This window comes from Leopardus geoffroyi, chromosome A1, assembly GCF_018350155.1.
Source record: "Leopardus geoffroyi isolate Oge1 chromosome A1, O.geoffroyi_Oge1_pat1.0, whole genome shotgun sequence".
NCBI lineage: Eukaryota > Metazoa > Chordata > Mammalia > Carnivora > Felidae > Leopardus > Leopardus geoffroyi.
This window is the reverse complement of record NC_059326.1, coordinates 171005971-171030505: the sequence shown is the minus strand read 5'-3', so window position 1 is coordinate 171030505 and position 24535 is coordinate 171005971. Positions and strand designations below refer to the sequence as shown.

The 24535-nt window shown below is 40.2% G+C and overlaps 1 protein-coding gene across 3 annotated transcripts in view; it reads right to left on the bottom strand.

Annotated features, from left to right (window-relative positions):
- Window positions 1-24535, bottom strand: part of CAMK4 (calcium/calmodulin dependent protein kinase IV) — a 220892-nt gene that overhangs the window by 6143 nt on the left and 190214 nt on the right. For 2 of the 3 annotated variants that reach the window (XM_045500661.1, XM_045500679.1), the window contains exons 6-9: window positions 21155-21245; window positions 19049-19123; window positions 5812-5887; window positions 1089-1215 (exon numbers count right to left, since the gene is read on the bottom strand). In XM_045500661.1, coding sequence (XP_045356617.1) covers window positions 1089-1215; window positions 5812-5887; window positions 19049-19123; window positions 21155-21245 — 369 coding nt within the window. Of the gene's footprint in view, window positions 1-1088; window positions 1216-5811; window positions 5888-19048; window positions 19124-21154; window positions 21246-23213; window positions 23219-24535 lie in introns of all 3 variants that reach the window. The other variant, XM_045500670.1, reaches the window with a different exon arrangement.

Genomic DNA, 24535 nt, shown 5'->3' with positions numbered 1-24535 from the left:
AGGCCACAGGGGGTTGTGGCAGTGGTCATAGGAGAGGACAGGCCTGGTAGGGGCAGTGGTGGTGGAGTGGGGAGAAGTGGATGGATTCAAGAAGTGTTCAGGCGTGTGGGGCCTGGCTTGAGCCAGGAGTTGGGATGATGCCTCCACACATCGCACACACTGTCTCTCTGCCTGACTGCACTGAAAAGTCATGGTCTAGAGGGGGTTTGTTCCATGAAAGAACATGGATGGGAAGGAGAAAAAGTTTGGAGGGAAAAGAGCATTGGCTGGAAACCTGGATCATTTGTTCCGCTGGGGAGCTGTGTGACCTTGGACAGTCAGTTCACCTCTCTGGGCTTTAGCACCCTCATCTTTAAAAGGAGGGAAACATTCGATGACTCCTAAGATCCCTTGGAGAGCTAGCCTTCTGTGGTTTAAAAGTTAGCTTTTAGTTATTTCTGGGTGGTTTTTCTCTAGCCATTGATGGTTACTGCTTTCATCCCATGCTAGTATCCCCTTCATTTTAGAATAGGTGGGCCATCTCCGGTGACGATATACACACAAACTTTAATATGAGCTTAAGTGAGATCCCAAGTAAAACAAACAAAAAACAAACAAAATGAATTATCAGTAGAGTGTAACTTGTTTATGATGCCAGTGATGCATGATGGGACTTGTGTTACTACTGGGATATTTTAATAAGTTTGAACCTCTCAAGATGCAATGCTTAATTGAAATATAATCAAATCTAGGTAATCTAGGCAAGCCAGGTTAAAATGGAATTATTCTGTGTAAATTATATTTGAATTCACCCAGAACAGCTGGCTTCACAGGCAAGGTTTTACCTTGACTAGATGGTAAAAACTCACTAATTAATACTGTAGTGACTTTTAGTTTGTGATAATTCAGATGGTGATGAGTCAGGCATATCTGTTTTTCATTATCTACAAGGAAAATGCATTAGTGTGCCTTTTATATGTTTTATAAAAAAATACAATTATAAAGAAATAAGATATTAAGAGGGGCAAATTTTAAAAAATGACACTGCCCATTAACTAATTAAAAATGAATACGAGGATTGTTCTTCATTTTGTTTTGATCACACTTACCAAGTCCTTGGCATTTAGAGATACTTCATCCCACCAGGGGGAGATAAAGTAGTATTCGCAATTCAGAATTCTCCTGAACATGAACTGATCACCTCTTTCATCATAGAATGGTTCAAATCCACAAAGTCTAGAAGGACAAAAGACAGGGAATAAAATGTCTTTAAATGCCTAAATACATTTCATCAAATTTTTGTGGTAATTCAGAATTGTCCTTTTCACAGCTTCCCATTACGAACACCAGTCTACTCAGCACGAGTGTGGAACTGCCTCGTTATAATTCACTTTTGCTGTGTAAATACACATCATGCTCTCTGGAAGTAAGAATAGGTACAAAGCCGATTCAGAATTTCTACAAAGAGTTTATAATAACATCAATAACTCTGATACAAAACGATAACAATAATTGTTAACACTATTACAGGCACTATGCTAATGATTTTCTGAGGATTTCTTTTCAGCAGGAATTGAGAAGATGGACTGATTAGAAGTTCCAATTTATTACAAAGTGGAAGAATTAGGATTTTGAGAATAAACAGATTAAGAGGTAGACAGAAAAGATTTTTCAGTCATTTTTCCTCAGCTCTATTCGCTGAATTCCACCATAGAAATGAGTAAAGTACTAGATTTCCATCCCACACCAGTTTGGATGTCAGGATGAACAAAGACAGGAGCTAAGACTGTTGTCAGGAAATGACCCTTTAAAACCTGACAGAGTGAACACATGGGGCCAACAGAGATGAATGGGCTGGTGCTCCCTCAGCCCTGTGTGTGACCCTCACTTCTGTACCTCTGGAAGACCTACATTCACCTTCACTTTCCACTAGGGGGTCAGCATACAAGTGAACGGGAAAAGTGGGGGGAAAGAAATAGAAAATCATCTCCAACATCCTAAAGAGAGAGAGGAAAAGTGAGTTGCTGAAAAGGGACCACCAAAAGACTTCACTGTAGGGGCAGCTGGGTGGCTCAGTTGGTTAAGCATGTGACTTCGGCTCAGGTCATGATCTCGTGGTTCACAAGTTTGAGCCCCGCATCTGGTTTTCTGCTGTCAGCTCAGAGCCTGGAGCCTGCTTTGGGTTCTGTGTCTCCCTCTCTCTATGCCCCTTCCCTGCTCGCGCTCGGTCTTTCTCTCTCTCTCCCTCAAAAATAAAAATATTTAAAAAATTTTAAAAAAAGCCTCCACTCTTTACAGATGGGTACAGGTTCTAAAATCACTAGGGATCAAGAGGAAACTATAAAAACAAGTCCCTACCAGGATATGAGTTGCACTGGACAAAAAATGGAGGGGAAAGGATGAACATGTTAAAAAACATTTTCTTAAATTCTTCTTTCAATCTGGTCAGGAGGGTGCAGAGCATGAAATGTTTGAGTGCTTTCTAATGCAGTGGGTTTCTAGGGAAAAGCATTTTGTCATGTCCTTTGCTCAGGGACTGTTCTATTGGGAGTCTTTGTCTCTTTTGAATATTCTGGAGCCAGCCAGGACAAGAAAGGCCTGGCAGTGCTGAGGCTCGGACCAGTGTGTCCTCTCCCACCGCAGCCAGCCATCTGCACTGAGAGTCCTGCTCCCCCATAAGGACAGAAGGGAGCCTACGTCCACACAAGGGGGCAGCTCAGCCTTGCCTGGCCCTCCAGTGCCAGCCACAACACTAGAAAAATATAGCCTACTGTTAGTTAGTCATGGAGAAATTAGCCAACGTTCCAGGCTTGGTTTAGGAAACTCTTCTGTTTCCCCTTCTGGAAGTCTAGAAAGAAAAATTACAGTTCAGAAGGTATAGTACTCAAATGCCTTTCTTGCTTCTCAAACATATCTGTAAATCTGTGCACTGATGACAGAAGTAAAAAGTTTATGTCATGTCAGCCTAAAATGCCAAAAATGGAAGAACTGTGACACAGAACAACACACACACACACACACACACACTACAAAAAGCCTTCAGAAATGGAAATATTTGAGAATCCTGACAACAAAAGTTGCAGAGGACATTAGGGTTAGGCCAACCATGTGAATGTCTGATACAGGGGAGCTCCAGGCTGCTGGGAAGAACTGTAGTGTGGGACAGCTGCAGGACAGAGTTCAAATCTCTGGCCTTATCTGAGTCTGATTCTGACCTGAGCATTGTAGTAGTTGCTTTTGTCTGAAGGCACAAAGGATTTAGGTGTAAAAGGTAGAGGGACCAGAATTTCTGTGAAAAATAACAAAATGGCCTTCATTTCTAGTCTACTGTCACCCTTAGAAAATAGCAAGGTCACAGCACAAAATAGCTCAGTGGAACTTTTAATTATAGTAAAGGAGATACACAGGTCCAATGGCACAGTCTTGGAGAACTTGTCCTGGTGGGAGGGCTGTGGCGGTGGTCACAGGCTACTACTGCATACTTTGAAGCAACACCTACTAATTAATGACCTTAAGTGAACCAGGGGAAGGGGCTTTGACAGACTCTTAAAATTATTTTCAGGGCTATGATGTTTCTCCAACAATCACATTCTTCCCTCTTCGTTTTCCCTGCTCAGTGACCACATTATGGGGTTTTACTCGTTCCAAATTTCAGGTTCTCAGGGTGAATGTGATGTAGTTTCCTACCTCCATCTCTCTGAGTTCCTGTACAACCTTAATGCTTACACCGCCCCCCCCCCCCATCACATTCCAGCATGAAATTGCAATTGGGTGGGCACACTGATACTTTAGGGGCAAATCTGATTCATTATTTGTGCAGTTCAGTTTTTTATTTCACGTCACTGATATGTCACCTGCTTAATTCAGGAGCCAACACTGTCTCCTGAGTATAAAAGTGACCTCAAATGTAAGCTGAAGGAGTTCCGTGATGTGGCCTCGGGAATTCGTTTTAGTGAATTAAGCACTTAGTATGGCAAAAAAATTACCTAACAGTTTTGCACTTTCATAAGAAAAAACTATGTTTCTTTACCTCTCCAAATGCTTTTCAAGCCTTTACTATATTCTGGATACACAAAAGAATTCAACACTGAAACTATCTTTTGACGTTACACAGTAGCAGACAGCTATTTAATGGGTTGCTTATTAAACTTTTTTGTTTTGGCTACTGACTACTGAATATATCCAGGTGAACATAGAGTTTACTAATTTGTTAGGGGGTACCCTAGTTACCCTCTTCCTAGTCCTTATTACCCAGATACTATACTTTCTAAGATCACTATTAAATTCAAAAACAACAATAACAACAACAACACCCAAACCTCTTTCTGCTATGGACTGAAATGTGTCTCCCTAAAATTCATATGTTGAAGTCCTAATCCCCCAGTGCAATGGGATTTGGAGATAGAGTCTTTGGGAGGTAATTAGGGTTTGATGTGGTCATGAGGGTGGGCTAACTTCATGATGTGATTTGCGTCCTTAGAAGAAGAGATACCAAAGAGCTTACATTCTTTCTCTGCCATGTGAGGAAAGAGTTAGAGGACAGATGTCTGCAAGTCAGGAAGAGAGTTCTCACCAGGATTGGACCTCCTGGCACTCTGATCTCAGACTTCCAGCCTCTGAAACTGTGAGAAATAAAATTCTGTTGTTTAAACCACCCAGTTTGCAGTATTTTGTCATGGCAGCCCGAGCTGATTAATATCCTCTCTTTCATACCTTCCAAAATCTCTACAGATTTTAATGGTATAGGTTCCAACAAGTAACTGTGCAGTGTCCTCTAAACGGCAACCAAATCTGCTTGTCTTAAGTTAAACTCCAGAACTCACTGACACCTTTCTTCTGTAGCCTCTCTTCAGCAGTCTTCCCAGACACTCCTCTGTCCTTGCTTACCTCCCTCATATTCCTCTGCAATTCCATCATGTCTTTGGCAAATTTCCTGAAACCCTTTGTTTATTCATAGCCAGGAGCTCAGGAATGGAGTTGGGGATACCAGAGAGCGAGAGATTAGCCCAACTTTTTTCTACCAGAGAAAAGGTTTCTCTGAGTTTAGGGTATTAAACTCAAGGTCCTTGAGGACCTAACACAGATAGAAAACAAAATTGATAGGCAAATTGCATTAAAAACATTGCTGACAAGAAATGTACCAGTCTGGAATTGTTTACGAAATTAAATAGCCACTTGCTTTTTAAAAAGCAATACTAATAACTAAATACTAAATAACTAATAACTAAATACTAATACTGTATTTTGATGAGATGCAAATAAGTAAAGTAAGAGCATGTTTTTAATAGATGGACTTGAGTTTCATATTCATTACTATCATCAAATAATGAATTGTTCTTCAAATCTGCTACACACTGCACCGCAAAATGGGACCGAGAAAAGTCCTGGACAGTGGGGCGCCTGGTGGCTCAGTCAGTTAAGCGTCTGACTCTTGATTTCCATTCACAGTTCATGAGATTGAGTCCAGTGTTGGGCTCTGTGCTGACAGTGCAGAGCCTGCTTGTGATTTTCCCTCTCTCCCTCTCTCTCTGCCCCTCCCCTGCTCATGCTCCCTCTCTCTCTCTCTCTCTCTCTCTCTCAAAATAAATAAATAAACATTACAAAAAAAGAGAGAAAGAGAGAAGTCCTGGACAGAAGTGCTGGTTCTAAGGAAATTATAGAATAAAAAGTAATGCTTATTTTCAGAAAATTCTATCACTGGCTACATTTAGTATGTCATAGAAAATTACAAAAGTCAAAGAGTAGTCTTGCTTTTTATGAGGACTATCAGTACCTAGAAAATACTACAGCAAAGGCAAATAGAACACATAGAGGTTGCTTTTCTTCACTTACAAGATGTAGGTGATTATTCCGACAGACCACATGTCCACCTCAGGTCCATAGGCACAGCCTCTAAGGATTTCAGGTGCTGCAGAAAGAATGAATATTGTGTTAAATTGGAGTTTAAATTTAACATTTACATCTCAATAACAAGCAACAGGTAAGAAATTAATTAACACAAAGTTCAGAACAGTTTTGTAACCAATTTTGTCTCCCCAAACCAAAGTGTGAGACTACAAACCCTCATGTCTACTTTAATGGGAGAAATCAAAGTCTTTCTGTGTTTGGGGTGCATAAAAATAAAGGTATTAACTTTAATATTCTACATCAGAACATTCATTCGAATCAGACAGAACTGCATCTCTACTATAAAAGATCCCTTACTTCAGAGGGAGCTTTGTACGCAGAAAAGGAACACAAATTTAGCATAATAAGGGGAAAAATGCAAGTTATGCTACCTTGAGATCTAGACCTTCTTGGGAGCATGGGGCATCCATGCAAACCTGTATTTGACAGCATGCAGGGCAGGGACCAGCGCAGGGCCTGGGTGGACAGTGGGAAGGACTGGGAAGTCTCTATGCTGGAAGGTTGGAACAGGTGTTAGAAGGGGCCCGGCACATGTCTTAGTACTGACAACTACATGTAGGTTCCCAGAGAGCAGCTGTCCCCAGTTTGGGATTATGAACTGAGAAAGTCTTCTCCGTGCACAATGAGCCTGCTCCTATTAGCCCTGCCCACCATGGTGAAAGTGGAAGGTCTTCTCAGCCATCAAACGGCCCTGTAGTATAGAATGAGGAGATCTTTTCTGTTTTTATTATCTTTTTTTTTTTTTAATTTTTTTTTCAACGTTTATTTATTTTTGGGACAGAGAGAGACAGAGCATGAACGGGGGAGGGGCAGAGAGAGAGGGAGACACAGAATCGGAAACAGGCTCCAGGCTCTGAGCCATCAGCCCAGAGCCCGACGCGGGGCTCGAACTCACGGACGATGAGATCGTGACCTGGCTGAAGTCGGACGCTTAACCGACTGCGCCACCCAGGCGCCCCTTCTGTTTTTATTATCTTAGAGCTGTGAAAATGGCGAGTTAACTGCGTCCAACTGTTTGCACCAAGAATTGGAGGTGTTATTTGTTTGCCTAACAAAGGAAGAAAAGGAGAAATGAGAGTTTTACAATCCATGCAGAAATAAGGCTCGGGCCTCTAGCCCCAGAGTGGCCTATAGCCTCAGTGTTCCCATTTTGAACAAAAGTGCTGTAGATGTCCGTGGGATCTCTGAGGGAGGAGCTGACCAATCAATGTTGAGAGCTCCTTGAGGGAGGCTTTGGGAATGGGGGCACCACCCTCCTCCTTCCAGCAGGGGGCAGGAGAGCAAGGGAGCTGGATCCCCGGTCTGCAGGCTGAAAATGTCATATTCAGAGTAGGTCATTAAAGTGAGCCCTGGAAGGCTGCTATCCTCCTGGAACTCTGAATTTGACTTAGAGGAAGGAACACAGAGGATTTTCCACTGATGTCTTCCCATACTACCCCCCCTCCCCCATCCTTTTGCAATCAGGATATTCTCTTCTCTGCACAAACTGTGTTACATAAAATACAAGAGATGAAGAGCCCATACGGTGAAACGAGAGTGTGCAATGTAACACTCCAAGCAGCAATTCAGCAAGATGCACCCTTTAAAGAATGGTGTCTAGGGCCAGGAAGTTTTTCTCATCTATAGGCATATTATTCCTAGAAAATTTTCCTCTTAGAATTTAATTAACATAATTAAGAAAAATGCACGCTCGTTGCCAACACCATTCACTCCTTCAGGTTAGCTTTCGTTTTCCAGGGCAATCTGTACCCCACATATGGTTCCTTTGGGCCTCAACACTGAGCGCCCACTTGCAAATGCCTTGCTCATCAGGGTTCAGAGGAAACTGGTTAGGCTGCCTCTTCCAGGAGGGCCGCTGTGCTGTCTGTGTCACTAGGAGCTGTTCCAGTCAGGGAGCTGAATGCACGCACATTTAGTACGATTAGCCCTTCCCCACTCAGGTCTTCCCATCAGTGGAGTGCTGTCAAGTCCCACACTGACATTTAGACATACAGAAATCTGTTGGGGAGAGTCCTTTACATTTTCTGGGACTTGTTTTTACCTCTAAAACCTAAGTGAATTGGATTAGCTCATTTCCAAGTACTCTTGAGTTTGAAGCTACTAGCCACTGTGATATTAGTAGAGGGGTTGTTACTGCCAATTTAAGCAAGAAGAGAGGACAGGCACTCTACTGAATTCCTGTTCCTCCGCCGGAGCGTCAACTGTGTATGCTGGCCCTGGGCGTAACCTATCCTATTGGCTCCAGGGCTCTCAAGCCTCCCCTCGGTGCTGTCCGGAGGTGAGCACCCTGTCGCACAGGTCAGGTGCTTCTTCTGGCCATTCTTGATAGCTCCCAGGTAAGGGCCCAAATGAAGCGAATACCATGGAACAAAACTCTTTCTGAATCCACTTTTTAGGGCATCTGGTTTTCTTACCTGACCTGGTAATATCTGACCTCCCCTCACAGCACAGGGTGCGACCTTACCCTCCAGAGGCAACTTAGTTCCTTGTAAGGTGGTAGGCTGCAATGTGGGCAATCCCCTGATGTGAAACACTAAACTTTCCATGGTGAGGTTAACTGAGACAAAAGGAATATAGAATGTTTTTGCCCTCCACAATAAATTTCTCTTAAGAAGAATTTAGAATATTTACTAATCAGAATACAAAACTTAGGTGAAACAAACCCTAAGCATCTAGATCCAATCAGATCCCATTCACAGAAACCTTTAAATATTTTCACAGTTGCTAGTTATCATAACCTTGACTTCAGGACTAGCATAATATACTCTTGTAATCTGTCTGAACCCTTTCCAAGAGCCAGAAGCTTTCCAGAATACATTTCAAGCTCCAGCATACCAGCGTTACAGGTCTCCTAGGTATCAAATGTCCTTGCGGTGGATTCTACAAATTTGTGATTTTATTAAGGAGGGAAATACTTGACTACTTCCAACTTGGTTCAGGAAAAGACATCAGCTAGCCCACCTTTTAATGCTATAAGCACTTCCAGGTGTCCTACATATCTTTTCGCCTCACTGCCCAAACAAACAAATAAGTCAAAAAAATACAGTAAGGGAGAAAATCATTTCAAGGTGTGATCCAGTTTTTAAAAATGTGTTTAAAATAATTTAGAATCCTCTTTTCTAAAAAAGTCAATAATCCTTTATTGATTTCTCTGGATGTCTTCTAAGTGGATCCAAGTTTTGTGCCCCTTTGTAAGCTTATCATTTGTGTTATTGCTCATTAACACTAAATGCTACAGAGCTCATACTCCAATCTCCAACACAGAATAATTGTGGCAAATGGTCTTAGAATTGCCAAGATACCAGCCTTCACTTTTTTAAAAAGCAATTTTCACTGAATATCAAAATTATATTAAAAATTCAAACTTTATGATATTTATTTACCAACATACCACTTAGACCTCAGAGTGTTGCTTTTTCGATAAGATCATGGTACCATTAAAACTTCTAGAGACTGAGGGTCCATCTACAGACTGGGATGAATTTCAGTTTATTAAATAAACTCACTGTTACTAGTTCTCGAAATGGTCCCACATAAAAAGTATGAGGTATGCCCTATGACACTCTGACAGGGGCCACTGAGGCTAAGTTTCCCCTCTTAGTAGAGGGATGATTTTGGTCATGGATTGCACCTTCATTTTGTCAATTCCTTCCTACCTATTGAGTTAAGACCACACATTGGCATTCTTTAGCAGAAGACTTTTTTTCAAACTACTGTTAACTCTTCTGAGAAAGACAAATCCCAGGGAGACTAAGATGAGTGAAATCCACATGTTCACTCATTCACTCATGAAACAAACCATGAACTATTTATTAAGTACCTGCTGTATGATGGGCACTATGGTATATGGTGTTGGGAGAGCAATGGGGAGTTCCAGAGAACACGTCTCTGCCACCATGGAGCTTACAGTTTGGTGGGGGAGGTAGGCATTGATCGAGAAAGCCACATGAAGAAATACAAAGTGGTAACTGTAAGTGCTTGGATGGAGGGTGTCTCCAATAGAGGGCTGACCTGGTGAGAAAGATCAAGGAAGGTGGGTAGAGAAAGCAAAGTTTAAAGTGAGATGTGAAAGACTGGAGAAGTTAACCAGGCAAAGGGGGAGAGGGCAGTGGTTGAGGAAAGAGAGTGAAACGGGTTGGGTGGAGCAGCCACACATGCAGAGACTTTGTGGCGGGCAGGAGCGGGCAGGAGAGAGGGTGCCCAAGGAGCTGAGCAAGCCAGTGTGGCTGGAGCACAGCCCCGGGCACAGTGAAGTCCCTGTGAGATGAGCCCCTGTGAGGCAGAGGCCAGACTACAGATTCCAGTACATGAGGGCTTCTGTTTGTTTGTTTGTTTGTTTGTTTATTTGTTCTTAAATTTTCTCCTATGCTTTTGTTTTAGTGATTCAAAACATAGAGGAACAAATCTATTTTCATCTTAAAGCCTGAATCTGACTTTGCAGAATTCCACCCCCTCCTACAGCTGAGGGAGAGCCACTGTGGAGCTTTTCACTGTACAGTCTTGTCTTGAATTGAGTTTTCTTTAGAGCACAAGTCTTCAGCATCTAGAAGTCTCTCTACACTTTGCCTCTGAGGAGTGAGCACTGTGGAAGGAGGAGAAAGAGGGATTTATCTACCAGAAGGAGAAGAGCAGTGTTTGGAAATTCTCTCCCCTTGTTGCTCTTAACATGGTGAGGAACCCAGAGGAGAATGCACTCCAGGCAGCTTCCTACAGGCAGCTGGGCAGACCCTACTCTGTGCCTTCCTCAGCACCTGTACCATGTGTGGTCCTTTGTCAGGGTGTCACAGATATTTGGTGAGAACGGGGCACAACATTTAAGCCCTGTCAAGTGCAATTTTTGCTTTGACAACAGAGAAGACAGGTCATGTCCCGGCGCCATTTGCTTAGTGTTGTAACAAAGGGGTGAATCAGACTGGGATACAGTTGACATGTTTCCAGAAGGAGTTGCCTCTGGCTAGGAGCAGCCTTACCAGTTTACTACAGTGACTCTCAGAATACTACTGATTCCATACATGCCATGGTGTGAGAGGTTGAGAAGGGCTGAGGAGGCATGTGGGGCCTCCGTCACTTTGGGTATCTATGACTTGCAGTGTAGAGCAAGAAAGAAGTTTGAAGGATATTTTAAAACTCAAGGGATACACTTCATGACCTAACTCATCTTTTCCATTTTCCTGGGCTCTTGATCTTTTACACTACAAACATCAGTCAATCCATCTCTCACTTAGTATTTTTTCATTAAAGCTGTTTAAATAAGTCTTCCTTGCCACACGAATTGCATGATACTTCTCTTTGTATAAATCTTATAAATGGGTGAAGAAAGATAGCCTGTTTATTTTCCCCATCTTACTTTTTATTTTTTTAATAATACCCTGAAGAGAAAATCAAGTATTTGAGAACACCTAAGTACTTTCAGAAGAGGAAAAAATAAACACAACCTATTTTTATTACCCTGGGAAAGTTTTATGTCTATGAAATTCACTTTTCTATGATCCCACAGAGCCCTCCCATCTTAGAGCAATCACTATTTGTTCCGAATCTTAATCAGACTGAGTCTCTTGCTCACTTCAAAGCTGTGATGGATGCAGGCCCAGGGACAGCAAAGAGGTATTCATTCTTGAAAAGCTGCCTCTACAAGGAGGTGGAGTATCAATAAATAAACTGAACTCGTCCTAATATTAACATCATGCAAGAGTCTCTTTTGGATATGGAGATACAGATATAAAGTGATGGACACAGACTTCGAACTCTGTTAAGTATGGCAAATACCATGTTTTTCTCTAATGGAGCTATAAATCTTACTATAATTATCACTAATAATTCTCTCAAAATATTTTTATTTTGTGCATATCCTGTCTGTGACAACATTCTAAATGGAACACTTTGTGGGTGTTCAGGGCCCAAAGAATACATTTTAAGCAAGTCTCCTTCCCACTTGCCATCAGTCACCCTTCCTATGACCGCTTCTCCCCTGCATTCCGCCCTCACATGGGTAATAATAGAGCTGAGTCCTTAGCACAGTGAGTTCTCTGGCACAGCTGGTTCTGTTCCTTAGGTAGTCACTTACAAAGAGGGAAGGACAGAGAATGATTTATGGTATGGGGACGCAGAAGTTAAGGATGACCAGCACATTAAAAGGCTGTTTCTAAGCCAAAAAGAACATGAAAAGTAGGAGGAAGGACAATCTCTTCAGACTCAATTTTTTTTTTTTAATTTTTTTTTCCAACGTTTATTTATTTTTGGGACAGAGAGAGACAGAGCATGAACGGGGGAGGGGCAGAGAGAGAGAGGGAGACACAGAATCGGAAACAGGCTCCAGGCTCTGAGCCATCAGCCCAGAGCCCGACGTGGGGCTCGAACTCACGGACCGCGAGATCGTGACCTGGCTGAAGTCGGACGCTTAACCGACTGCGCCACCCAGGCGCCCCTCTTCAGACTCAATTTTATAAGCCATCTCAGGTCAGAATATATTTGGTTAACTTGGATTAAATGAAGCGCTTGCCATAATCCTCAACATAGTTTACACATATAAAATATATATAGACAGACCGTGAGGTAATATTATGAATGTCAAATACTATGTATCTGCTGGGTGATGGAGAAATGAGCAACACTCTGTCTCCTCTCCCCTTGCTCCCCTGAATCCTGAGACACGGGTCAGTAGTCAGCCTCTGGGACCATTTCCCGAGCCAGGGAGGCAGCCCCTCCTTCTGCTGATAGCTTTAGATGCTAGAACACTGTTGTGTATATTGTACCCCATATCTGTGCCTTGCAGCACCCATTCGTAATTCCTAATTCTGTCCAGTGATGCTTCCTCCACTATCTGATGTTCTATGAATAATAAACATGGTTTCTTCTCTCTGGCCTCTACTGGTGATGTTGCCCCAGGATCAGTCTGGGTTGTTTCTTCTTCTTCCCTGGAGTCTCATGACTTTCCATAGCATCTATATGGTGACAGAGCCCCCATTTATATCAACAGACATGACCCTGCTCCTGAGCCTCAAACATATATACCCTTCTGCCCACATGTCGTCTCCACCTGGATATCTAACAGGCATCTCAAAATCAACGAGCTCCAACCCCGTTGCTCCTCAAGTCCTCCCCATCTCAGTAAATGTGAACTCTATCCTTCCAACTGGAGCTCTTTGGTCCCCCTCCTACCTATTATTTCTCCCCTTATCATTGCACTTCACTCAACTGTGTCCTTCTTCAACCTATAGACACCCAGCTGTGTTCCTGCCTCAGGGTTGGTGTGCTCTGTCCCCTCCACCTGGAATGTTCTTTCCATAGAATCTGCATGGCTTGCTCTCTCCCTGCCTCTTCCAAATCTTTGCTCTTCTGCTCCCTCATGAGTGAAGCCTTCCCTGGTCAGCGTGTCCCAACACTTTCTATCCTCTTTCCCAACTCTATAGGAATGATCACCTTTCTATATATTGACACAATCATTCTGTTTATTATTTGCCTTCTCTCACTAAAATGTACCACCCTTAAAGAAGAGATCTTGTTTGTGTGTTTGATTGATTGTTATACCCCTAACACCTAGAATAGTGCCTGGTGCATAGTAGGAGCTCAGTAAATGATTTATTAAATGAAAAAATAATTGAATAGGTACATAACTAAAGTTCCACAGAATACACTTTGTCTAGGTCAGTACCAGATCAATACAAATACCCCGAAAGGCTCATTTTCCTCTAGATTTAAAACTTCCAAGACAGCCTGCATTCCACCAGCAGAGTCCCTGTCATCTGCAAGGTCAAGACCAAGATAAGCTATGGCCTTTCTTCACCTCTCGTGTATCTATCCCCAGCCCCACTTTTTCCTTTACCTGGCATATGCTCATACAGATCAAGCATTGCAAGCGTGTCTGGGACAGTCATATGGTGGCTGCAGACACAGCCTATCTCAGGGAGAAAGAAGGGCCATGGTCAGCAATGGGAGATGGACCTAGGCACTCCTTACTCACCTGCTGAGCATTCTCTGCTTGCTTCTTCTCACATCCCCTGCTCTTGCCCATCGTCCACTAACCCCACAGGAGCCCCTTGTACACACATCAGCCCATCAAGCATGTTATAGGCCATGCAACTGACATTTTACTATGTACTCTTCTGTTTTCTCTTAAGTTCACTGTAAAAAGGAAGTCACCCTAGTGGGTATTTAATTAACTCTCAGGTGAGATTATCCCTTAGCCAGTTAGATTACCAACATAATCTGACACTCTTGTTATTTCACCTTAGCTATTTAGTCCTCTAGAAATGAACAAAATACATCTTTTATGAAACTATTCTGAAAGCTTATATTTTAGATGATTAGATTTCCTTCTACTACATTAAATTTTCCTACATTGGTCATATTAGTATGTGTTCATGTAGACAGAAATCTCTTCTGTCTGACTCTAGGCTATTGAGAAATTATCTTTAATTTTGGTATAGTGAACATAATAAATTATTTCTTTAAAAGGTAACAATGCAGAAACAACACAGGATTATCACTCCAATGCGACTCTGGCAAATGCCAAGAGAAAATCAATTCTGAACAGCTTCTAGACCCTGCAAATTGAATTTGGATAGATGGGTAGAAATATGAACCATGAACATACATAGTTTAATTAACTAAGCTTATGAGTAAATTAGAAATCAGTATTATACAGAAATACTCTTTTAACCTAACCCTTTACCATATTGTTTTCTTTTCTACTCTTACAGCTTTACTTGTTTTTGTGATTGGCATTGATAGGCTGAACACCCGCAGACTTCCAGTCTTAAATAGTTAAACCAGTCAAGACATTTGGTAGTAATATTGCATACGTTGTGGCCCATTTATCGGGAGCCATGACCTAATGGATTTTTTTTTTTTTTTTCTGAGACCTATTTCTTTTCGCAATAACAAGATGTGGAGAATCTCTTCACGGCTATTTCAGAACACTAGTCATTGATTTCATTTATCTGGATCACAGATTTTAATTTTCTGGCCTGGAGTTTATTTTCCACTGGGCACACTTCCCAGGAAATAATGAGTATTTGCTTAAACATACAGCATCTGTGATTTTTCTTTTGCAATTCACTTATAGGAGAACCCTCTGTTATTAATAGCCTGGGGCAAAGGTTCTATGAATGAGACTGAATGGATGGCTTTTCACTTTTGTATTTCCTGACAAATGACAGATGGTGTAATATAAACACCCACTCCCTCAAAAGATGTAACTGAAAAAGCCTTCCATTAAAGGTAGACACTAGACCCCGTGTACATGAGGAGAACTGATCTGGAATGTAATCACCCTTCCAACGAGCAAGAAAACAAGCTCACACGTCTCCTCTCTGTCAACTGAAGGGGCCTCAGATACCTTTTCAAGTTAAAACTAAAGTCTGTGTGTAAAGTCATGGTTTCTGTAGGACGACGGTGATTCCCACCAGTCTCATTTCCAACTCATTGTATAAATGGGCAGTTTCCTCCCCACCTAGGTACTCTCAGAAGAGACACGCCAAACTGATGATGGCACTTACATGTATTGCAGGGAGGAAAGGCTAGAACTGAGTGAACCTCAAAGGGGCTTCAGCCTTGCCTATAAAGTCTAATTGTTTCATTACTATATGTTATTATTATTCATTATTACATTAACTAAAAACAAAAACAAAAACAAAAACAAAAACGTTTAAACTTTGCATCTTGCCTTTTCTCTAGGCCATCCACTTCCTGTGCCCTGGGTGTGACTGCGACCTTGTTTTCCCTAACTCAGCCTTTCCAGTGTTTTTTGTGTTACTATGCACAGGTGTATCCTTAAAATCCTGTCCCTAACCTCTAGGCGGGGGTGGGGGTGGGGTGGGGGAAGGGATAGTAAGTGAGAGTAGTGTGGGTACTTTTGGCAGGGGGCAATAGTAAGTGGAAAATAAGCCTCCATTATTAGATGGCATTATCTGTAAGAAGGGTCTGTTTATGGCAAGGACAAGACTCTGAACTAGTATTTTTATTATCATTTTATATTAAAAAAATGATTGGATGTAGGAACAGATCGAATACATCATTCTGAGAAGCTGTTTACGGGAGTGACAGCATTCTGTGTGTACATTTCTGACATCAGAGGGACAGGAAAGAGAATTTATAATCACTTTCTAATTTGTCTTCTTTTGTCTCTTTTTTCCCTCAAAACCATCTGTCATAATGACATTGTTGAGATATTTGTAAGATACAGATTTGATTTTAAAATATAATTGCCCTGATTAAGAACCTTTGCTCAATCACTACTATTTACCAAAGCAAATCTGAATTCCTTAGCCTGATATATAGATTATTTAAAAATATGGTCCATTGTATCTTTCCAAGTCCAACTATATCTATACTGCAGTTGTGCAAAGTGCCAAAGTAACCAAGAGTCCCTGAATCTGCCAGATGCTACCACTCCTCTATGATTTTTCTCTTCCTTTGCCTACTTGCAAAGAATGCCTTGTGGCTACCTCTTCACTTGTTGAACTCCTATCCAACCTTCAGAGTCCAGCTCAAATATTAGGGAGGATTAATTGTTCCCTCCCCTCTGAATACCTAAGCCTTTAGCTTGGATAAAACTACAACTTATCAACACAAACTGATTTATTGTGTATGGGTATTTTTTCTTTAATAGCCCATGAAATCCTTAAAGGACAAGACCATATGGTGTTCACTCTTGAATCTCAGAGCCTCTTAGACATTCAATGTTCATTTTATCAATGAATGAATCATTCACTCATAGAATGGCTATTCTGTCATGCTGCAGGAAAGAGCTGCTCTTATCACTATTATCAAAGCCATTAAAAGGATGCTGCTATCTCTTAGTCACAGAAGGGACCCTTAGAGATGGCTACTGTAAGCTCTTCCTGATCTTCCCATTTCAGGGCTGCTAGTTCTTAGAGAAATGCTCCAACCTACCTACCTCCTAGGAATACTCAGTGTTTGTACTTAGATAATGATTACTAAATTGTCCATCAGCTTTCTTCTTTTGGGAAATCCTTACTTTGTTTTATCATTCTTTTGTCAATTCTCTTTCAATGCTTCTTTTGATTGGTCAGCAGTTAATACTCACAAATGGGCAATCCCATTTGGCACATGGTACAAAATTCGGGGTTCTTTTTTTATCTTTATGGCCTTGGAGATCGGGAGGCATGAAAGAAATATAGGAGGATGACAAGGACACATGAATTAGAGAAAGGGGAAATATCTATGGCACCATTAGATGTCATGGACAGGTTGTCGGCTAACAGTTCTAAGGAAAATAAAATATACATAAATATATATATAAATGTATACATATATAAATATATATCTATATCTATATATATAAATTATATACGTAAAACAAGAGGATGCCTATAGGGAACATGGTATACTTTAATAGTTTTTTTTTTCCCCCCTGGTAATGGGAATCTTACTCAAGTCTGTGCTAGAGATAGTGAGCGGTCTAATGCAATACTTATGCTTAGTAACAGAACACTGAATTCATTTAGGGCAGCAACATGTCCAGCCAAAAGACTCACTCTGGTAGTATGGAGGCTATAACCAAGTACTGGCCAATAAGATAGAAGTGGAAGTGATGTGGAGCTTTAGCAAGTCTATTTAACAATGAAAAGGTACACCCTTTTTTCTCCCCTTCCCCCCTTCCTGTCACAGAGAATGTGGATGTAATGACTGATTTCAAGCAGCCATTTTGGACTGTGAGGAAGCATGCTAAAGAACGGTAGAGCAAGACAGAAAAGGCCTGGACCCCTGGCACTGAGATCCACAGAGCCTTACCTGGAGAACCCACCAGGATTGCCTTTCACTAGACTTTTAACATGAGAGAAATCAACTTCTATCTTTCATAAGCCACAGTTACTTGGAGATTTCTGAATTTACTCCTAATTGGTAGACTACTCTTGCCAAGGAGTTAAAGGTCCAGAACAAGAATATCTGGCACAATGTAAAGATTTAATAGAAAGACAGGTATACTTAATTCTGTGTAATTACTGGGTCTATGAACAATTGGGCTACAAAGACATAATATTTTAGATTCAGTAGGGAAATTAACTAGGTAAAAACAAAATAATAAAAAGTTTATTGTGAATATGTGAATTCCATATGTGAATATGGAAACATGGAGAAAGATGAGGAAGAATTCATAAGGCTATTAATACTGATTACACATACTTGGGTTTTTACTTCCTGCAATGACCGAGTAATACTTTTGAGGTTTAAAAAACTAAAAACAAAACAAAACAAAAACATTTTAAGATGTAAATAGTAACTGATAAATATTTCTATGAAGGAAAATTATATTGATTTATCTATATTGGCTTTTTTGAAGAGGGAATTGTATAAATCTGTTTTTAGGCCCTTGGATACCTGGATTCTCATCTCTGACCCACTAACAACTAGATGTGGAATCTTGGGGAAGTCATACTCTAGAACTCAAAATGAGAAAGTTAGTAAATGAACTTTAAAGCTTCTTCTAGCACTAAAATTCTGTGAATTCAATCATATATTTGCTTCAGTGGATATCTAACTGTACCTTCTATAGTCTGATGTGCATGAATTCAAACATTGTTAAAATAAGTTAGTTACGTGGTTCTTAGGAGTGAGGACTGTCACACAGTCCATCTCTAGAGACTGGGGGACTCTAGCGGGGCAACCCCACCTGAAGCCTTTATCTTAATAAGGCTAGGCGAGTGCCATCAATGAGGACTAGGGACTACCCCAATCTCACTGTTATCCTATACGCCCTTTGAACTAATGACATACTCCCTCCTCACCCACCCTCCCAAGTAAAAGCAAACAAGGAAAGTGACAGGAGGACTCATGGCTCTATTTCCAACCACAAATAAGGTTGTTTCCCTGCCCTCTTTCTTGATGATTGTCCTTCTGCTTCGAAGTGGGTTCAAGAGTAGCTACTGCCCAGAAGACAGGTGCAGAGCACCAGTCCTTTTTCCTAGGGCTCCTTCTTTCCCTGCTTTTCTAAGAAGGGGGCCCTAAAACCAACATCATTGAACCCCTCATGTAGAACAAGAGGTGGTCTAAGTATCATTTATACACGCCTTCCTCATGGAGACTCACATCACACTGTAAGCATTTTAAATAGAGATATCAGGAGTTAGAAAATTAGATCATGAAGTAAAAATCGATTTCAAATAACAATAAAAGTAAATATCAGTATTAAAGAGCATACCGCAGTACCCTGGGGTTCCACACACTGTCTTCATGAGCACTTGATGTTCCACAATTTTAGAGAGTCCAAAATCAGCTAACAACACAAGAGAAACATTTAATGAAACAAGTCTTTTCTTAGCTTTTATAAGAGGAAAGAATATTTCTGTTATTCAAAATAAAACAGATTTATTTGTTTTTGTATTTGATGACAGATGGATATGTAGAAGGGGACCAGTCACATGGGAGAGGGAACTAAAAAAATAAAATAATAATAATACCAATTCAAGTCTTGCTTTAAATTTGAGAAAAACATGACTCCCAAATACATTTTATGCTCTATAATCCCTAGTGTTTAGCAAATAAGCTCTTTTTTCTTGAAGTAATAGTTGCAATAGATACATTTTGTCTAATATTAATTCTGAGATTTATGAAACAGTAACTCTAAAGTATAATATAGTGATATAGAATTAGTAATCCCTTGGACAAAATCAAAATAAAAAATTAGGTTTTCATGAATGTCAAAGAAATTAACAGAAATATCAAAACATTTATTCTGCTTCAAAATAATGTCATTCTTTAGTGTATTTGATGGATAAGGATTTACTCTCATATGAGAGATATAACACTTTTTTTGGGCAAAAGTCCTTTTTATTTATTCCTCAGAATATTACCTAGATAAAACACTACCAAAGTTGCTACCATTATGGTCTGTTTGCTGGGCTACATCTCTCTCACTCAGGAAACATCAGGAAACCATTCAAGGCCACTCTTCAAGAGAGGCAGGTGCAGAATTGATGCCATTTTAGACTTCAAAGATAAACCCACATTTCCACGGAGGTGCTGATCCTTATCAGGGAAAGCAGCAGGAAGTCCTTCAGAAAGAAAGCCTCTCCTGTCTAAATTAGTATCTATCCATCCATTTAAAGAAATTTCTTTAAGGATAAAATCTTTGAAAGTGATGTCAAAGGAAATGGAAGTCTCCCCGCCGTTCACTGCCTTTCAGGAGTGATTATAAGAACAGGACGGCTGCCTAGCAGGGCTTTGGTATTTTTTTTCTTTGAGTTCTTGCATTCATAAAGCACATTATGTTGTCTGAGCTCTTCTATGATATGTATAACTTAATTTTCAAAGATGTGAACACTTCTAATGCAGTAAACTGATCAGATTAACATTACACAGGCCAGCTCCAAAAGAGCAATGTCCTTCACAGGATTTAATGCAGATCTACTAAAGGAGGATTCATATAAAATAAATTTTATTATTATTATTTGCAAATGAAGATTTGCTTTGGAAAGTAGCATTTAACATATGTATATTTTTTTTCTAAAATGCTGATTTAAGGAACCCTTTGAACAGATGGGAGTTTCACAAAGTTCATCTTTGTAGTTCTTCAAAATGCTTACTGGTAGAAAAAACAAGGTTTCCAAAGTCAAATAAGGTTTGGGAAAAACCTCACAGTACACTAATTTAGATGTCAGTTTACACATTAGCATTTTTAAAGTTCTGGGAAGTCCTGCAAAAATAAAAAATCGTGTTTAAGTTGGCATTTCCTACCTTATTTGACCAACCTTAGCACTTCCACAAACAACTCCCATTTCCCACAAAGGGAATTACAGTAGTTACCCCTGTTCACTCAGCTGAGGAACCAGTGTTCTGTGGAGTAAACTTTGGGAAATACAGATCTCAATTTTCTCTGTTCACATAAACAAGTGACTCAGACCCTAAATTCAAGAATATGTACTAAGCATTTTGTGTCAAAGTTCTTGAATATCTAAAATTAAGCTCCAACTGATTTGTGGAATAAAAAGTAACAAAAAAGGAAGTGTTATGTTATCTGTGATTTTCTTCTGTATAAACTTATCTACAAAATACAACATCACCCCCTGGAGTCCCTGCCATTTCTACAAACTGCGTTTCCTTTGTGTTCAGCACTGGAGCACCTCCTAGGCACTGATTCCAGAAAGAACACAAACTTCCAAAGTAATGCATTATTCCTTTACAGATACCAAATATTCAAGGAAATTAAATGGAGGCAAAACCGGATGGAGCAGTATTTAAAAATTCCATGAAATAAAATTCTTCTACTCTGGGAAAGGAGTCATGAGACATTAGGAAATGTCCTCACCGATTTTGAGTGGTGCATCTGGGGCTGGAGTTGCATAGAGAAGGTTCTCTGGTTTGAGATCACGATGGACAATCCCATTTTCATGTAGGTACTAAATAGGGAAAATAATGAAGTAACATTACAGTAATTGTACTTAATGGTTCCAACATTCATGTTTAATCTTTTCAGAATTAGAATTGTCTTTACTAAGTCATGTGATTCGACAACACACATACATGATGATTTTAAAAATAAACACCATAAAGGAAAACAAGTTTATACTATACATAATTCAAGAACAGCTGACAGTTACTTGAAAGTGAAATGAATTTTAAAGTGTATAAAACCAACTGCCAGAAATAAAATATTTACTCCTCAGAGAATATTAGTTGTAGCTCTCTTTATGCATATTACCATATCAGTTCAAATCTAATTATTATTATAATAAGTCAAGGTTCTATGTATTGAAGTCTGTCTGGTTTATATCTGAAAAGCATAATTGTATGTGTCATCTCAGAAGCTCACAACCACAGCAAAGACTTACTAATTATTGCTTGAACAGACATTTAGATGTGAGTAATTATTATAGAAGACTATCCTTAATATGATAAATATTGCTTAAAGATGATGAATGCTCTCATAGGCTCTTCTGAGGATTAGTAAATCCAGCTATCAATATGGAGTGGTATATTGGAGACAACCTTAAATTAAAGATCACCTCTAGCAATTCCACTCATTTTATTATATTTTAAATTATTTAATAAATTATGTGTTATCACACATGTAACATACTCTCGCTGTGATTGTGGAGGTCTTACCTGATCCTGCTTCCCCTGGTTTCAGATCCCTCTCCAAAAGTAATCACTCATCAGTTTGAAATGGTTTTAACTTTTTTCTATGAATTCACAAACATGAATGTATGTATGCAAGGAAATATCCCTGATTTTTCCATTTTCTTATATAAATGCATGATTAATATTAATTTTTATACTGCTTTTTTCACACAATATGTCTTTGAAACCTTTTCCACAAATCACTACAGCTCAATCTCTTTACCACTTGTTGTATCCATTTCATTGGAAGCATCATAATTTATTTTGCTAGTCCCTTTTTGATGGACATTCAAGTTTTTAAAAATTTAAAAATTTAAAAATAAGGCAATAATAAGTCTTCTATCCCTTGGATGTTTGGCTAGTTTTGCTGGGGTTTCTCTAGGACAGATACCTGGAAGCAGGTATGGTGGAGTCAAAAAGTAGATTTTAAATTTTAATAAATACTGCAAAATCATTCTCTGAAAAGACTCCATCAGTATCTACTCACATCAACAGTGTAAATATTTATGTTTTCCTGACATCTTCACCAAATCTGTATTTTTAACCTTTGCTGGGCTTCAGTGTAAATATTGTATCTTAGGTTTGGTTAAATTTGCCTTTCTCTGTTTACTGGTATAGTACATGCTTACTGGTTTTCCTCTTCTATGAACTGCCTGTTTATATCCTTTGCCCATTTTTCTGTTGGGTTGGGAGAAAAAGTTGCCAGTGTATTTCAGTATTTCTCCTTTCCTATCTTCTATGGGAAGGGAAGGAGCCTTCTCTCTTTGCAAGCCAGGTAACAGAAGGTGGATAGCTTCAAGGTCACAATTTGTGGTGCTTGACATGTCAGTGATTTGGGGAAACAGGAATTGATATCCGGCTCACTCATGAAAAAGAGATAGTTGGAGTAGGTGAGTGAGGAGAGAGGGCCCCAATGAGATTCAGCTACTCTCAAAGAATAGCTGAACATAGGTGCAGTTATCTCATGAGGGTTCAATGTGGACTGTGCAGAAGGGAACCAGACATGAGTCTCCCTGAAGAATGTTTCCTGCTGGGGTGATGCCATCTCATTTCAGCATCACAGGAAGCAGAACATGGGGAAGGTGAGAGAACTCCCCCGCAATGGGTCTCTGTAGAGCCATCAGTGGTGTCCCATAGGCATTGTAACCTGCCATCCCCAGAGATCACAGATGCCAGACCATAACTGTAGCAGTCTGGTGAGACCTTTCTTCACTGTCCTTCTCCTCTCCCTCTCCTGTCACCCTCACAGCAACTCCAGAAGGAGCACAATCAGTTGGTGGGTAAAAAGCAGGAGGAAGAGAAGAAACTAACAAATATTCCTATCCCCTATATCTAGAAATTATAGATCTCTCATGTCCACGTTGGGGGAAGGAAGACATTTAAAAGTTGGATGAGTCTAAAATTTTAGTCTTTTCCTTATACAAGAGTGCCTGGAAAAGCTATGGGAATAGCTTGAAATTTTATTCATGAAGGAGAGGAATGGGTTCAGAGTGGATCTGCCAGGACAATGGTGAGATAAAATAAAGTTGCTTTTGCTCATGTCTCACCAGGCTGAGCTCACTCCTTACAGTAGATAATGATCATGTATAGACAATAATACCATACATGCCCTATGCATGTCCTATATTCCAAGCACTATTACAAACACCTCGTACTTGCAAATCCTATAACGCTTGTTCTGCAAATGAGAAAACCGAGGCAGAGAGAGGCCAAGAGATGTGCTCAATGTCACAACTAGATGTGTGGAGCTGAGTGAGGTTCAGACGTAGGTGTCCGGAAGTGGAGGCCATAGCCTTGTCTATTATGTGACTCCCAAGCAGATGCTGGACTGTGTGGGGTGGGAATGAGAGGAAAATCACAAAGATGGAGAGGAGAGGAACATGATGGAAGGAGAGGGAAGGTAATGGCAGGGGAGGAGAAGTGAGAAGGCAGAGGGCCATGCTCAGCCTTGAGTGACACCCAGGGAAAACCCACGAGATCCCTGAGGAGGAAGATGCTGTATGTTGTATAAGCTGAGTTTGAAGGCAACAATACAAGTTTCTCATACAGTTGCTTTGGAACACACCTAAGAATTGCAGTTTGGGATCAAGAGAAAATATTGCTCTCCCACAGTCTAACCCAATTTAGAAGCTCCATTCCGTTGGGAAGAAAATGACAGTGAAGATAGCAACACAATAACAACAGCAAATGAGATAAACTTACAAGTATTGGTTTAGCAAAGTACTAATTATTTAAAGACGTTCACCAACTACTGTTCTGGCTTTCTAGAACAGAAATGGTAGTTTTGTGTTCTAAGTCCAAATTAACACGAAACAAAACAAAATGACACCATTTGGCACTTCATAAAGGAGAGCTAGACCAGATAACAGAAGAAAATTTTTAGAGAAAATAATAGACTTAGGAGCTATGCACCAACTGAAGAACAAATTTAAAGACAAAACAAAGCAATGAAATACTGAAGGTCATGATCCTGGCTTTTAAAAATATAGGCAGGGATTAATTACTATAAATTACTTGGTGCATAAAGATTATTAAAAGTCGAGATATAATCATGTACAAATGTTGTAGG